At 38.8% G+C, this 16922-nt stretch overlaps 1 protein-coding gene across 1 annotated transcript in view; it reads right to left on the bottom strand.

The window, feature by feature from the left end:
• ACER3 (alkaline ceramidase 3) overlaps positions 1-16922 on the bottom strand; it is a 152793-nt gene that overhangs the window by 55364 nt on the left and 80507 nt on the right. Inside the window, exons 4-5 of the mRNA XM_043908067.1 lie at positions 2425-2477; positions 432-513 (exon numbers count right to left, since the gene is read on the bottom strand). Of these exons, the coding sequence (XP_043764002.1) occupies positions 432-513; positions 2425-2477 (135 nt within the window). The remainder of the gene's footprint in view (positions 1-431; positions 514-2424; positions 2478-16922) is intronic.

Below are 16922 nucleotides of genomic sequence, written 5' to 3'. Positions count from 1 at the left end.
AACAGATGAACTGGCACACAGAAGTGATCAGCTATCTCAACCTATTTGGAAAAGGTTAGGCATTAAAATAGTCACAGGAGGTTCTAAAGATGAGAGCCAATTTCTTTTTTTTAACAAATAGGAGGTAATATGTTCATCCATGAGGAAAAGTTAATCGTTAATTGCTTTCTATTGCTACTGAATATTTGCCTTTTGACTTTTCCCACTTCCTGTTAACAAAAAAAAAACAGGTTAAAAAAAATTGTTTCAACTTTTTGTTGAGAAATAACACCTAAATAGAATAGAAAACAAAGAAGCAATATCTATAAGGGAGTTTCCTTTAGAAATATTTCAGTTTGAACAGCATGAGGCAAACACTAGAAGCAAAATGTACCAAACTCCATAAATGGCAGCTCACATGCTTAATTTGTTAGAAATAAAATATGACTTACTATGGTTACTATCAAACTGAAGAGAACTAAGGTAAAAAGCAGATGGTAGTTTACAGAGTTCTTCGGCTTAAAACATTCAAACCTTAAAAAGAAAAAAGAGAGAAACTTGTTTTAGAATATAAAACTAGGAAAACAAACAGAATGCTGTTTTGCCATGTGTATACATACCCTGGGTATACTGGTGCCCATCATTTCCTTGCAACCACACACTCATCTCAGAGAATCCACACTGCCTACAGACACCTGATGTCAACTAAGGGAAGACAGCAGGCATCTTCTGCTCTCTCCTTCTTACAGTACTCATCTGGATACTTCTATTAAATTATCTGCTCTCAATTTGTCTCATGCAGGTACAGGTGTATCAGGATATTAGTTTATCAATGCTCACTGTTACTTTTTCTTTCAATAAATATAGTTTTGACAGAAAAGATAGATCAATAAACAATGTCAAGGAGAGCACAGACCCTAGTCTCAGTCTTAACAGGTTTCAGAAAACAGTGGCTAGAATTTCCATGTTTTTGATCTTAGGTTTTCTAAGTGCCCAAATCTGCACCGTCACAGATGGGCTGATGACATAGTTTTCTAGATTGGGGTTGCAAATCACAGTGCAAAAACCAGTTTCTCAACCTAAGCCTGACTTTGCAAATAAAATGTACTGGAACACTGTCACACCCATTGATTTATAGCTTATCTATGGCTGCTTTTATGCTACAATAGCAGAGGTTGAAGACTTGCAACAGAGACCACAGGCCCAGAGAGCCTAAAATAATTACTTCTGGTCATTTACAGAAACAGTTTCTGATGAGTTCTTTTTAATAATATATTCTTTCAAACTATTTTTAATTTTTTAAAAATTTATCTATTTTTTCAGTTCACTTCAGTCACTCAGTCATGTTTGACTCTTTGTGACCCCATGTACTGCAACACGCCAGGCTTCCCTGTCCATCACCAACTCCCGGAGCTGGCTCAAACTCATGTCCATCAAGTCAGTGATGCCATCCAGCCATCTCATCCTCTGTCGTTCCCTTCTTCTCCTGCTTTCAATCTTTCCCAACATCAGGGTCTTTTCCAAGGAGTCAGTTCTTCCCATCAGGTGGCCAAAGTATTGGAGCTTCAGCTTCAGCATCAGTCCTTCCAGTGAATATTCAGGGCTGATTTCCTTTAGGATTGACTGGTTTGATCTCCTTGGAGTCCAAGGGACTCTCAACAGTCTTCTCCAATACCACAGTTCAAAAGCATCAGTTCTTCGTGCTCAGCTTTCTTTATAGTCCAGCTCTCACATCCATGACTACTGGAAAAACCATAGCTTTGACTAGACAGACCTTTGTCAGCAAAGTAATGTCTCTGCTTTTTAATATGCTGTCTAGGTTGGTCATAGTTGCCTTACAGAATTTTGTTGTTTTCTGTCAAACATGAACATGAATCAGCCATAGGTATACATATGAAAACTCTTTTTATTTTTACGTATCTTTAGAAGAAGATATTCTTGAACTAGCAATGATGACCAGGTTGAAAAGAATCAGATAACCATCACATAAGAGGTTCAGACAAGTTTGAAGTATTAATACTAGGGAACAGAAGGTATACTTTAAAAGTTAAGTTATTAAACTTGTAGGTTATTAACTGCATGGCCTTAAGCAAGTCATCTCAGCATAAGCTCTGCTTATATTCTTAGATAAAATGAGGACAATATCTATTTATCTTGTACAACTGTGAAAATTTAGAGATGACTTGTTGCCCTGCATAATTCAAGGTACAAAGTAGAAAAATGTTATGGATTTTGGATAATATATTTGAGATCACACAAACTCATAAACATTGTTAGTATAACTTCCAAAAGATTATATTCTGTATTAAAATCACAAAAGTTATAGTCTTCTACACTGTTTTAATCTCCCAGTAATGTAACTGCATTAGTTATGTTAATTCCCTATGAAACAAACATGAATTTTAAAATATATCAAGTAAATAAATTTTAAATGTAAATACTTACATGCAGTATACAAATATACAACAGCTGTAGATCATTGGGAGTTCATCCAATAGCTAAAAGACACAGACAGGTAATAGGACTTGAATACTGTAGAGCTGCAATTATTATTCAAATCCAAAATAAAACAGCAGAATGACTAAGATGGTCACCTTTTATTATCTAATACATTTTACTAATTCTCATATTTATCATCATCTAATTTATTCTCAGTGTGTATATTTATTTATTTATTTATTTTTCCATTTGTTTTTATTAGTTGGAGGCTAATTACTTTACAATATTGTAGTGGTTTTTGCCATACATTGACATTTATCAGCCATATATTTACATGTGTTCCCCATCCCAATCCCCTCTCCCACCTCCCTCTCCATCCCATCCCTCTGGGTCTTCCCAGTGCACCAGCCCTGAGCACTTGTCTCATGCATCCAACCTGGGCTGGTGATCTCTTTCACCCTTGATAGTATACTTGTTTCAATGCTGTTCTCTCAGAACATCCCACCCTAGCCTTCTCCCACAGAGTCTAAAAGTCTGTTCTGTACATCTGTGTCTCTTTTTCTGTTTTGCATATAGGGTTATTGTTACCATCTTTTAAAATTCCATATATATGCGTTAGTATATTGTATTGGTCTTTATCTTTCTGGCTTACTTCACTCTGTATAATGGGCTCCAGTTTCATCCATCTCACTAGAACTGATTCAAATGAATTCTTTTTAATGGCTGAGTAATATTCCATGGTGTATATGTACCACAGCTTCCTTATCCATTTGTCTGCTGATGGGCATTTAGGTTGCTTCCATGTCCTGGCTATTATAAACAGTGCTGTGAAAGCTTTTGCACAACAAAGGAAACTATAAGCAAGGTGAAAAGACAGCCTTCAGAATGGGAAAAAATAATAGCAAATGAAGAAACAGACAAAGGATTAATCTCAAAAATATACAAGCAACTCCTACAGCTCAATTCCAGAAAAATAAATGACCCAATCAAAAAATGGGCCAAAGATCTAAACAGACATTTCTCCAAAGAAGACATACAGATGGCTAACAAACACATGAAAAGATGCTCAACATCACTCATCATCAGAGAAATGCAAATCAAAACCTCAATGAGGTACCATTACACGCCAGTCAGAATGACTGCTATCCAAAAGTCTACATAAGCAATAAATGCTGGAGAGGGTGTGGAGAAAAGGGAACCCTCTTCCACTGTTGGTGGGAATGCAAACTAGTACAGCCACTATGGAGAACAGTGTGGAGATTCCTTAAAAAACTGGAAATAGAACTGCCATATGACCCAGCAATCCCACTCCTGGGCACACACACCGAGGAAACCAGATCTCAGTATGTATATTTAGATTACTGTTTTTGAACAAATGAACTTATCTAGCCATCTATGTGTCTTAATGTACATACTCAAGTAGGATGCCTGACTCACTGCTCAGCTTGGATCATTCAGCATCATAAACTATGATAACATGCCTCCATCAAGGAATGATGTCCACCATATACAGGTTATAGGTACTTTCAGTATTCTTTTGCATTTTTTTCTTCATCCTATAGCACCTAAGATAAATAAAATGGTTGGATGGCATCACTGACTCAATGGACATGAGTTTGAGCAAGCTCCAGGAGGTGGTGAAGGACAGGGAAGCCTGGCATGCCACAGTCCATTGGTGGTGCAGAGTCAGACATGACTGAGCAACTGAACAACCACTCATATATAAGAAGAGATAGTAATGGCTGGGGAAGTCAGTTATGTAAGTGACGTCAAAGTATGTCTCTGAAAAATAATATTATTATTAGCAACAGTAACAACTATAGCTACTATATATTAAACTACAAGCTGGACAGTGGCCAGCTAAGTGTTACGATAGTTTTTTTTTTTTTGGGGGGGGTGGGGAGGGTGTATTTCTAATCCTTAAACTAATCCTATAGAATTTATTCACTAGATATGCATTTAATGAATTCTTTAATAATATACTACTATACATGAGGCAACATGTTAGGAGCTAAGGATATGAAGAAAACAAGACATAATCACATAATTGACCTCAGGGAATTCACAGTCTATTGAGGTAGAGGGAATGAAAAAATAAGTGATTAAATATACAGCAAATATTCCCGAAAAAGAAGCCAGAAAAGATGGTGGCAGGAAATGAAGTGAGATAGCAGAAAAAGGCATTCTAGGGAGAAGGAAGAGAATTTATGCAAAGTGATATATTCTAGTAAATTATTGGAATAATGAAAACGACAGCATTTGTGCAAGGTATTATGATCAAATGTTTCACATTATCTCATTTAATCTGCACAATCCTAAGGTAGGAACTATCATCTACATTCCAAGATGAAAACACTGAGGCTTAGATGGTTTAAGCAACATTTCAAAGATCACAATGCTAATAAGTAACAGAGCCAGATTTTGAAAGGACTCTTTTATATTATGTTGCCTCCAAAACCTTTCACTTGAGTCACCTTTAAATGTTCAAAAACACTGGTATAACACAATGACAAGCTGCAGGTAAATCGACCACCAGTTTTATGAAGATTCCTTTATTTAAAGTTTTGAACCAGTATCTACTGACTTTACATTAAACATCTAAATGGGTCTTTTGTATTTCCATTTAAATTTTTAAACTTTTCGTTCCAGGTCAGTGAAAAATGTCTTGTTAGGGATTGCACTGAATCTATAGATCACCTTGGGCAGCATGGTCATTTTAACAATACCGTTTCTTCCAATCTAAGAACATGGTATATCTTTCTACCTGCTTGAGTCATCTTCAGTTTCTTTCATCACATTCTTATAGTTTTCAAGTACATGTCTTTTGCTTCTCTGAAGTGAAGTGAAGTGAAAGTCACTTGGTCGTGTCCAAATCTTTGCGACCCCACGGACTATATGGTCCATGGAATGCCAGGCCAGAACACTGGAGTGGGTAACCGTTCCCTTCCCCAGGGAATCTCCCCAACCCAGGGATCAAACCCAGGTCTCCAGCATTGCAGGCAGAATCTTTACCAGCTGAGTTGCCAGGGAAGCTTTGCCTTCGTAGGTAGGTTTATTCCTAGGTATTTTAATCTTTTTGTTGTGATAGTAAATGGGATTATTTCAATTTCTCTTTCTGATATTTCTTTGTTAGTACACAGAAATGCAACAGATTTCTATATATTGATTCTGTATCCTGCAACTTTATCAGATTCATTGATGAGCTCTGATAGTTTTCTGATGTTGCTTTATGATTTTCTATGTAAGTATCCTATCATCTGCAAACAGTCAACATGTGATTTTTAAGGGGACACAATTCAGTTCACGGCACTGTGGTAGTATGTTTTGTAATATAAATTTTATTATTATTCAGGTATGGTGAAGCCAATAGATCAGGAGATGACTGCCACTGAAAAGGAATTTCCTGGTGGTCCAATGGTTAGGACTCTGCACTACTGGGGCCTGAGTGAGCTCCCTGGTTGGGGAGCTAAGATTCTGCAAGCTTTGTGGCAAGGTCAAAAACAAGCAAACAAACAAAATAGGAGGTGAAAATTAAGGGGGAACTTTCCCCCTTCAAAAAGAAAAAGAAGGGAAAGATAGTTTGCTATTCACAGTTCCCAAGAGAGAACTTCCTTGCCATGCAGAGCAGCACAGGAAAGCACCAGGGTCAGTCAGGAGGCAGAAAGGGCAAGAGGAAAGTATGGGCAAGAGCCTTTATAGCCATTTCCCTAAGAAATGCAAGGCAAGGGAAGGTAAGCAGGTTTAGAATTGACTAATTTGAATAACTTCAAGGGGCTCTAGGATATGGGCGTTATCTCTAGTTATCTGGTTGTTGCTGTTACTGCTCAGTTGCCTAGTCCAACTCTTTACAACCCCATGGACTGCAGGACACCAGGCCTCCCTGTCCCTCACCATCTCCCAGAGTTTGCCCAAGTTCATGTTCATTATATCAGTGATGTCATCCAGCCATCTCATCCTCTGACACCTTCTTCTCCTTCTGCCCTCAATCTTTCCCAGCATCAGGGACTTTTCCAGTGAGTCAGCTGTGTGCCTCAGATAACCAAAATACTGGAGCTTCAGCTTCAGCATCAGCATCAGTCCTTCCAGGGAATATGCAGGGTTGATCTCCCTTAAGATTGACTGGTTTAATCTCCCTTAAGATTGACTGGTTTGATCTCCCTGCTGTCCAAGGGACTTTCAGGAGTCTTCTCCAGCACCACAGTTGGAAGGCATCAATTCTTTGGTGTTCTGCCTTCTTTACAGTCCAGCTCTCACAACAGTATGCAACCATTGGAAAGACTACACGGACCTTTCTCAGCAGAGTAATGTCTCTGCTTTTCAACACAAAGTCTAGGTTTGTCATTGCTTTCCTGCCGAGAGGCAACTGTCTTCTGATTTCATGGCTGGCACTATCAGGTACCTGGCACTAAAATGATTAGGGCAGAGAAATACTGCTTCCTGGAGTGTAAGAGGTAGTTTAGAGAATGGGTTCTGAATTGGTTAGTTTGCATATAAAAGGCACAGTTCAGGCTGAGTAGTTTTGCTATATCTAAGAACTGGCTATCCCTTGTATATTCATGTGCCAGGGCATCAAGAATACAGAAGATAATAAAGCTGTTATGAACTGAATGTTTGTGTCAAACACAAATTCATATGCTGAAGGTCTAACCTCCAATCTGATGGTATTTGGAGATGAGTCTTTTGGGAGGTAATCAGGGTGAGATGAGGTCATGAGGGCAGGGCCCTCATGATGGAATTAATGCCCTTCTAAGAAGAGACACCAGAAAACTAGCAAGAAGGTGGCTGACTCCAAGCCAAGAAGAGAGCTCTCTCACCAGATCTGATCCTGCTGATACCCTGATAAAAATCTATTGTTTAAGCCATCTAGTCTATGGTATTTTGTAATGGCAGCCTGAGATGACTGCTGCTGCTGCTGCTAAGTCACTTCAGTCGTGTCCAACTCTGTGCGACTCCATAGACGGCAGCCCACCAGGCTCCTCCGTCCCTGGGATTCTCCAGGCAATGATACTGGAGTGGGTTGCCATTTCCTTCTCCACTGAGATGAATAGTACAGTAGTAAATATGTGGTGTCAGATCAGGTATGTGTGAAGAATGCTCTGAAGGGAAAAAGATAAGAGTATTTCTATTTCAGTGACAAAAGGCTGATGGGGGAGGCAGGGACATCAATAGGGACCAGTTACAGGAATCTAGGTTGGAGATGATAGATTAAGGCAGAGGCAGATGGAGAGAGTCAGGGGTAGATGCATTCAAGAGCTATTATACAGAAGTTGAATCAAGAGGTTTTAGAGTTTCTAGAGGTAAGAAAAGCAGGAGAAATTAGAAACGAATCACAGGTTTTTGGTTTGGGTTTTGGATGTAAGGTGGTTTCATTCACTGAGATAGGGAGCAAAAGAGAAAGAAGGGTAGTATTTATTTATAACCAGAACATCTGCTGTTGATATTATAAAGTCTGATATTGCTTACATTACTACCTAACATTTAAGCTATTTTTATTTTTCTATTATAAACAAAGTTATAAGTGAACAAACATTTTTCTTTGGTTTTAGTTTCTAGGATAAATATAATTATTTTTACTTAGTTGAAATACATGAATATTCTTTTACTAGCATTTTCCCACCAACATCAAACATATTATATGCTCAGTACAGAATACATAGAAATAGCAGAAGAACACAAAGAAAAAAATTCTTCAATTTTTACCCTCCTCAGGATTATCAGTAACTTTATGTATCAGTTAGTGAAAGCATAAAAGAATGAATTGAATGAGTGAATAAATGAAAAGAAAATCTGGGAGAAGTCTCCTAAAAACTTAAAGCTCCTATAATCATCAACGCAAGATCAAGTCCTAAAATGAAATAAAACAAAACAAAATGTGGGTCCTAATCTTGTCCCTAACTTCTAGTCAGATAACTTTCCCTCTCTCAGGCTATTCTTCCATTTCTAAAATTTATAAATTTGGACTAAATTTTAAAAATCTCTTTTAATATTAAGGTTCTATGATTCTAAATTGTCCTTTGGTTGGTACTTTACACCGCTTATGTGAAGGCCATCTGCCCACACCTATTATCTCTACCCCTTCTCTATAATGCTGTCCTTAATCCTACTCCTAAATGTACTGCTCTTGACTGGCTGCCACAAAAACGTGACACAATGATCACGAGGAAGGAGTCAGTAAAAGCCTCCATGAGGGCACACACAATTCAATACTACTTATAGGAATGAATCACTAACCATGGATCAGTAATGGTGGTTCAAACATTCTGACTGACTGAAGAAAAAGGAAGGAAATGAACATTTATTAGACACTTAAATTAACAGATCCTATGATGGTCCTTTCATATGCCAATCAACTGATCCTCATAATACTCCTACAGGTATTATTAGACCAATCACATAAATGAGAAAATTAAGGCTCAGCAAGATTAACTGGCATGACCATGCTTAAATAGCCAGTGAAATGGTAGAATCAGAACTGGAACCTATGTAGCAGCAACCTAGGAACGATAAATCTAATGAAAATATCACTCTAGCTCTAAAGTAGTCTTAATACAGAACTGTCAATAACTGCTTGTGCTCAGGGTGGGCAGGAATAAAAACAGGCCTCCACTTTCTCTATGGCTACAACAAACTAAGCTCAGAGGCATATATGTGGCAACTCTGCCATCTTTTACTTCGCTTCAGCGATTGCGCCTAACAAATAACAGCCTAACATTGTGAAGCCAAATTTATCCTGGAAGGAGACAAGACAGGGAGAACGTGCAGTGAATATTTATGATCATTTTATGTTTACATTAAGAAAATGGAGAAGCTATTTAAATAAATCCTTCAATATTGATGACTCCTCCTTCCTCTTCAATCATTGGTAAAATGGGTCATATTTCATTTCTGCCCAGTTAGGCAAGCACATAAAGTCACAATAGTGTAGAAAAAGGGCAAATGAAATAAAGCATATGTAAAATTTGTCCATGAAGTTGATAAAACAGTATGATAACAATGACAAAAACATAGTACCAAAGATCTCAGGATCAAAGGCCATCTTATCCATCCAAATGTGATGTTATCCTGGTGACAATCTTGCCAACAACTAAGTTTACCAGCAAATCAAACTGTGTCTCACCTCTGCTCAAAATGCAGGTTAAAATAATGGCTCACAGAGAATAAAGTCCACGAGGCTTTGATGGGCCTGTGGTTAGCTCCCTAAACCACATCTCCTTCCACTTAGTTCAATGCCTGCTCTGAGCAGGTACTCAATAATGTAACAAATGCTAGCTATTATTACTGGTAGCGCTATCACCATCATCACCACATCCATCCTCCCACTGCACGACTACAACCATAATGTATCAGTACTGCTTTCAGCGCTCTGAGAAGCCAAACCTACTCACAATTGTGAGTTCCAGTTGGCCCGGCAAATTCCTATTCGTTTTTGACAATTTAACTCAAACAAGTGTCTGAATTTGTGTGAAATCCCTTTTCTGACCTCCCCGCCCTAACAATCACTTTCTATAGCACCCTGTATATACCTCCATCATTGCATTTACTAGCATATTATCTTTAATCCTAGAACACAGATTTCTTGAAAGAACGATATAATCTTTACCTGTGCATTCCTGTTAGCTAGGTATCAAAAAAATTTTTTTAACTAATGAAAGTGTCTGTCCAGCCTATGCTTGAGAACCTCTAAAGACAGGACTCTTCTAAGGTAGAGATCTTCTAAGGTAGCCCTTACTATCTACTGGCTAAGAAAATTCTTCCCTATGTTGAGCAAGATGGCTCAATCTTTAACCCCACTAGAACCACATAGAATAAACCTGATACTCCTTGTATCAACCTTAAATACTGATTTGTAAAACATTTATGTTGTGGTACATGCAAGACCCAAGGGATAAGTATACCAAGGTCAACTAGACAGTCCTTGGTCCTCGGTAACTCAGATTCTGATACAGAAGTCAGACACATAAATATAAATAAAATAACATGGATAAGGGCAGTAATACAGATGCATGAAGCATGTTATGAAAGAAGAGGAGTACAAATCTCACCCTGGGGCCATGGAAGGCTTCCTAGAGGAGCTACCACTTTGCCTGAGAGTTTAAAAGACAAACTGGAATAGTCCACAAGAGAGAGGCCAGACATAAACAAATGCAAAAAGAAAGCCTGGTGCACACAGCTGAGGGTGGGTAACTGAGCATATCTTCTCTTCTTCAGGCTAAACATTCCCAGTTTCTTCCTCAGGTATCATGACGAGATTTTTAGTTCTTTCACCATTCTGGGGTCTCTCATTTGAATACATAGCCAGGTCAGGGCTTAGAACTCGATGCAATATTCCTGTCAGCACACAGATGGGGAGCCTATACATCAGCGCCTCCCAACTCAGATACCTAGTCCTGTCTGATATCCTGTCTAAGCACACTGACCCAGTTGTTTCCTCATGTGTGGAAGACATACACACTAACTTCCAGGGCAAACATTTTAGGAACAATAGACAGCAGGAATGATCCTTGAAATTTTAAAATTTATCTAAGTCTTAGAAAGCATGTGTTAAGGCAATGTCAGAGAATAGTGCATGTAAAGATTTAGACTAGAAGTTTTTAAATTATTCTGGTCATATGTCACTGTATTAAAAAACCACCTCAAAACTCAGCAGCTTAAAACAGCAATATTTACTTTGCTCATTCATATGCATTTAAAGCAGAGTTGAGAGAGGACAGTCCATCTCTACTTCACTCAGTGTGAGCTGGGATAGCCTAAAGGCTGGGAGCTGGAATCATCCAAAGATTTTCTCACTCAAATTTCTGGCAGCTGATGCTGGCTAAAGTCTGGGGATTTACACATGAGGTATAGCAAGGACATCTACATTTTGCCCTTGCAAGTGGCTTCTTTACAATATGATGCTGGGTTCAAAGAGTAAGCATCCCAGGAAGACTAGGCAGAAGCTGTATTGCTTTCTGTGATTCAAACTTGGATGTCACACAGCTTTGAATCTATAGTCACAGTCTTGCCCAGTATTCAAGGGCAACAAACAAAGATTCCATCTCTTGAGGAGAGACAATGGTACCTTGTAAGAAAAGCAGGTGGGATGGGATATGTGGATGTAAACATCTTTGGAAAATATGATAATCTTACCACGTAAATAAAACTCAATGCTGAGTTAAATATCCCTAATATTAGGAGGCAGTCTGCATTAGGATGAAAGGTATTCTGACTGGTTTGTTACTATTATTATTCCACCAAAGCACCTCTGGAGTCTTTAAAGTCTCTTCTTTAAAACAAACATAAACATGAATTTTTCTTATCACAACAGGACTTCATATTTATTGTAGAAAATTTGCTAAATGCAGAAATGCAGAGAGAAATACAGCTGCCTGCAAACCCACAGACCACGAGTTTCTATAATTTAATATTTCAATATAACTCTTTTATCATTCACTTGTGTGATTAACTAAACGGGACAGTGATTTCTTAAACTAAGGTAGAAGCAGTAAAAACAGGGAGAGTAGGCAGATCTAGGTATACTTTAAAAATAAAATCAGAAGCACAAATTAAATATGAGGGATGAGGAAATGAAAGAAATCAGGGATGACTCCAGGTTTTTGGATGCTTCCATTCGCACTTCCACTCAGCAAATGGGTGGGTGAGGGCATCACAAGGGAACACCAGAGAGGAACAGTTATGGGAAGAGAAATAAAGAATTGTGTATCGTTCATGTTAAAGGTTGAGATGTCTATGATATGTCAAACATGCTTGGATACACAAATCTATAGCTAAGAGGTGAGATCAGAACTAAATATAGATGTTTTGAATCATCAGTATATAGATCACATTCAAAGCTATGAGATTATATAAGATCACCTAGCAGGGAATACAGAGAAGATTGCTGCTGTTCAGTTGCTGAGTGATGTCCAACTCTTTGCGACCCCATAGACTGTAGCATGCCAGGCTCCTCTGTCCATGGGATTTACAGGCAAGAATGCTGGACTGGGTTGCTATTTCCTTCTCTTGGGGATCTTTCCAGACCAGGGATCGAACCCATGTCTCCTGCATTAGTAGGCAGATTCTTTAATACTGAGACACCAGAGAAGCCCACAGAGAAGGTGGCTCAGGGCAAAAGAGTGGCCAGTAAAGTAAGGAAGAAAGCTATGGGAATTTCATTTTCCGTAAGACAAGGAAAACTAGGAAGTTAAGATAACTGTTTCATGAAGAAAAAGTAAACACTGTATAGAATGCTCAGTTCAGTTCAGTTCAGTTGCTCAGTAGTATCTGACTGCAACACCATGGACTGCAACATGCCAGGCTTCCCTGTCCAGCACCAACTCCCAGAGCTTGCTCAAATTCATGTCCATCGAGTCAGTGATACCATCCAACCATCTCATCCTCTGTCGCCCCCTTCTCCTCCTACCTTCAATTTATCCCAGCATCAGGGTCTTTTTCAATGAGCCAGTTCTTCCCATGAGGTGGCCACAGTATTGGAGCTTCAGCATCAGTCCTTCCAATGATTTCCTTTAGGATTGACTGGTTTGATCTCCTTGCTGTCCAAGGGATGCTCAAGAGTCTTCTCCACAAAGTTCAAAAGGATCAATTCTTCAGCACTCAGCTTTCTTTTACAGTCCAGCTCTAACATCCATACATGACTACTGGGAAAACCATAGCTTTGACTAAATGGACCTCTGTCGGCAAAATAATGTCTCTGCTTTTTTGTATGCTGTCTAGGTTTGTCATAGCTTTTCTACCAAGGAGCAACTGTCTTTTAATTTCATGGCTGCAGTCACCATCTGCAGTGATTTGGGAGACCAAGAAAAGAAAATCTGTCACTGTTTCCGTTGTTTCCCCATCTATTTGCCATGAAGTGATGGGACCGGATGACATGATTTGTGTTTTTTGAATGTTAAGCTTTAAGCCAACTTTTTCACTCTACTCTTTCACTTTCATCAAGAGGCTCTTTAGCTCCTCTTCTCTCTCTGCCATAAGGGTGGTGTCACCTGCATATCTGAGGTTACTGATATTTCTCCTGGCAATCTTGATTCCAGCTTGTGTTTCATCCAGTCCGGAATTTCACATGATGTCCTCTACATATAAGTTAAATAAGCAGGGTGACAATATACAGCCTTGATGTACTACTTTCCCAATTTGGAACCAGTCCATTATTCCACGTCCGGTTCTAACTGCTGCTTCTTGACCTGCATACAGATTTCTCAGGAGGTAGGTAAGGTGGTCTGGTATTCTCATCTCTTGAAGAATTTTCCACAGTTTGTTGCGATCCACACTGTCAAAAGCTTTAGTGTAGTCAATGAAACAGAAGTAGATGTTTTTCAGGAACTCTCTTGCTTTTTTGATGATCCAACAGATGTTGGGAATTTGATCTCTGGTTCCTCTGCCCTTTCTAAATCTAGCTTGAACATCTGAAAGTTCTCAGTTCACACACTATTGAAGCCTAGTTTGGAGAATTTTGAACAATACTTTGCTAGTGTGTAAGATGAGTGCAATTGTGTGGTAGTTTGAACATTTGTTGGCATTGCCTTTCCTTGGGTTGGAATGAAAACTGACCTTTTCCCAATCCTGTGGCCACTGCTGAGTTTTCCAAATTTGCTGGCATACTAAGTGCAGCACTTTCATAGCATAATCTTTTAGGATTTGAAATAGTTCAGCTGGAATTTCATCACCTCCGCTGGCTTTGTTCATAGTGATGATTCCTAAAGCCCACTTGACTTTGCACTCCAGGATGTCTGGCTCTAGGTGAGTGATCATACCATCATGGTTATCTGGGTCAAGAAGATCTTTTATGTATGGTTCTTCTGTGTATTCTTGCCACCTTTTCTTAATGTCTTCTGCTTCTGTTAGGTCCATACCATTTCTGTCCTTTATTGTGCCCATCTTTGCATGAAATGTTCCCTTGGTATCTCTAGTTTTCTTGAACAGATCTCTAGTCTTTCCCATTCTATTGTCTTCCTCTATTTCTTTGCACTGATCACTGAAGAAAGTTTTCTTATCTCTCCTTGCTATTCTTTGGAACTCTGCACCCAGATGGGTATATCTTTCCTTTGCCTTTACCTTCTCTTTTCTCAGCTATTTGTGTGGCCTCCTCAGACAACCATTTTGCCCTTTTGCATTTCTTCTTCTTGGGGATGGTTTTGATCACCACCTCCTGTATAGAATGCTACTGAGAGGCCAAATAAGGTGATAAAAATGTATATTGAATCTGGCAAGATGAAGGTCACTGTTGACTTTGGCAACAGCAATTTCTGTGAAGTGAAGGGAAGAGATGCCTAACTGGGATGGGAGGGAAATAGAGAGAGGTGAGTAGAGAGAAAAAAAGACCCTGATGCTGGGAAAATTTGAAGGCAGGAGGAGAAGAGGATGACAGAGGATGAGATGGTTAGATGGCATCACTGACTTGATGGACATGAGTCTGAGTAAACTCTGGGAGTTGGCGATGGACAGGGAAGCCTGGCTTGCTGCAGTCCATGGGATCACAAAGAGTCAGACATGACAGAGCGACTGAACTGAACTGAGTAGAGAGGAGAAAATCAAGTGGTTCTGATGTGACAAGGAACTGAACACTGACTCAGTAGCTAGAGTTTTACAAAAGGTCAGTGGAGGAGTAATGTTTAAAAACATAGGAACTATTTGAGCATGTTTGATGCAGATGGCAATGACTGAATGTAGTGCCTTTCTAAAGACTGTGGCAGAGCAAGAGACTGGAGTGGGGTATGGAACTACAGGAGTGAAGTCTTTGAGTGGGAGGGGATAAATTCAGAGCCCCAAGAAGGTGACACTGGCCTTTGACAGGTTTGGTATAGTTCTTCCATAGTAACAGGAGGAAGAAGGTAATGATATAAAGATGAGGGAATTCTTGACTGATTCTGTCTATAGTCTCAATGAAATACTGAAGAAGATATCAGCAAGAAGCACAGGGTATGAGGCAAAAGAGATGTAAAAAGAAATCTAAAAAAAGAAACAGGTGTGGAATAATAGTTCTGGGAAGTGAAATTATGAGGGAAATGTAATTGCACTGCTTTGTGGCATTCGGTGCTTATTTGCAATTTCTGTTTAATATTTAGAAGTGAGGTCACTCAACAAAGGGATGTGACTTCTATGAGCAATACTTAGCTACTCAGTTCAGGCACATAGTAGGCAGGTAATGGAGCTTGATTTGGGCTAAATATTACTCAAAAAGCAAGAGGTAAGGGCTTTAAGGATATCTATATGGATGGGTGAGAATTATTATAATTGGGGGCCACAGATTACAAACTTTGTAAAAAGGGGAAAGAAGAGAGGCAAAATGTACTTCCTCCCAGTCTTTTCATTATTATTTACAAAATTGATATCATATTACACAAAGTTTTACATCTTTATAATATTTTCCCATGTAAACAGTCTTCAAAAATATTACTTTACCATACATTGACATGAATCAGCCATGGATTTACATGTGTTCCCCATCGCAATCCCCTCTCCCGCCTTCCTCCCCATCCCATCCCTCTGGGTCTTCCCAGTGTACCAACCCTGAACACTTGTCTCATGCATCCAACCTGGGCTGGTGATCTGTTTCACCCTTGATAGTATACTTGTTTCAGTGCTATTCTCTCAGAACATCCCACCCTCGCCTTCTCCCACAGAGTCCAAAACTCTGTTCTATACATCTGTGTCTCTTTTTCTGTTTTGCATATATGGTTACCGTTACCATGGCAAAAACCACTACAATACTGTAAAGCAATTAGCCTCCAACTAATAAAAATAAATATAATTTTAAAAAAAGCAAAACAAACAAACAAACAAACAAAAAAAGCAAAAAAAAAATATTACTTTAGTTTAGGTATATCACAGCATATTAAATTGTTGTTTTCTTTTTGTTTGGCCACGTCTCACAGCCTGTGGGGTCTTAGTTCCCCAACCAGGGATTAACCCAGGTGTCAGCAGTGAAAGTGCTGAGCCCTATAACCACTGGGCTGTCAGGGAATTCCAAAAATCTTCCTACTGTTAAGCATTTAGATCATTTAAAATTCTTTATTGTGATGCTGTGGTAAATATCTTTGTGAAACATCTTTTCTGTATCTCTGATTACTTTCTTAGGAAGCAATCCTAGGAGTGCAATTACTGGGTCAAAGTATATGTCCATTGTTTCTCTGTTTAAAGTACAATACAAATAATTTTCTTCTCCCTGAACCATTTGAGTCAGCCAGTGACATGAGGTTCCACAACTCCAAAGTAGTTTAGTGCACATTTCCTACAAGGATATTCACTCAAGATTATATGCCTTGATTAAATGGAATTTAGCACAGGAATGCAAGGTTGGTTTGATATATGAAAATAAATCAACATACTAGACCATACTAATATAATAAAGAAGAAAAACCACATGATAATTTCAAGAGATATAGAAAAAAATCTGAAAATTCCAACACTTTCTCTTGATAAAAACACTCAAACTAGGAATAGAAGAGAACTTCGTCAGCCTAATAAAGCTAATATTATAATTATGAAAACCTGAAAGCTTTCTTCTTAAG

Source organism: Cervus elaphus, chromosome 1, assembly GCF_910594005.1.
Source record: "Cervus elaphus chromosome 1, mCerEla1.1, whole genome shotgun sequence".
NCBI classification, from domain to species: Eukaryota; Metazoa; Chordata; class Mammalia; order Artiodactyla; family Cervidae; genus Cervus; species Cervus elaphus.
This window is presented reverse-complemented; position numbering and strand designations above follow the sequence as displayed.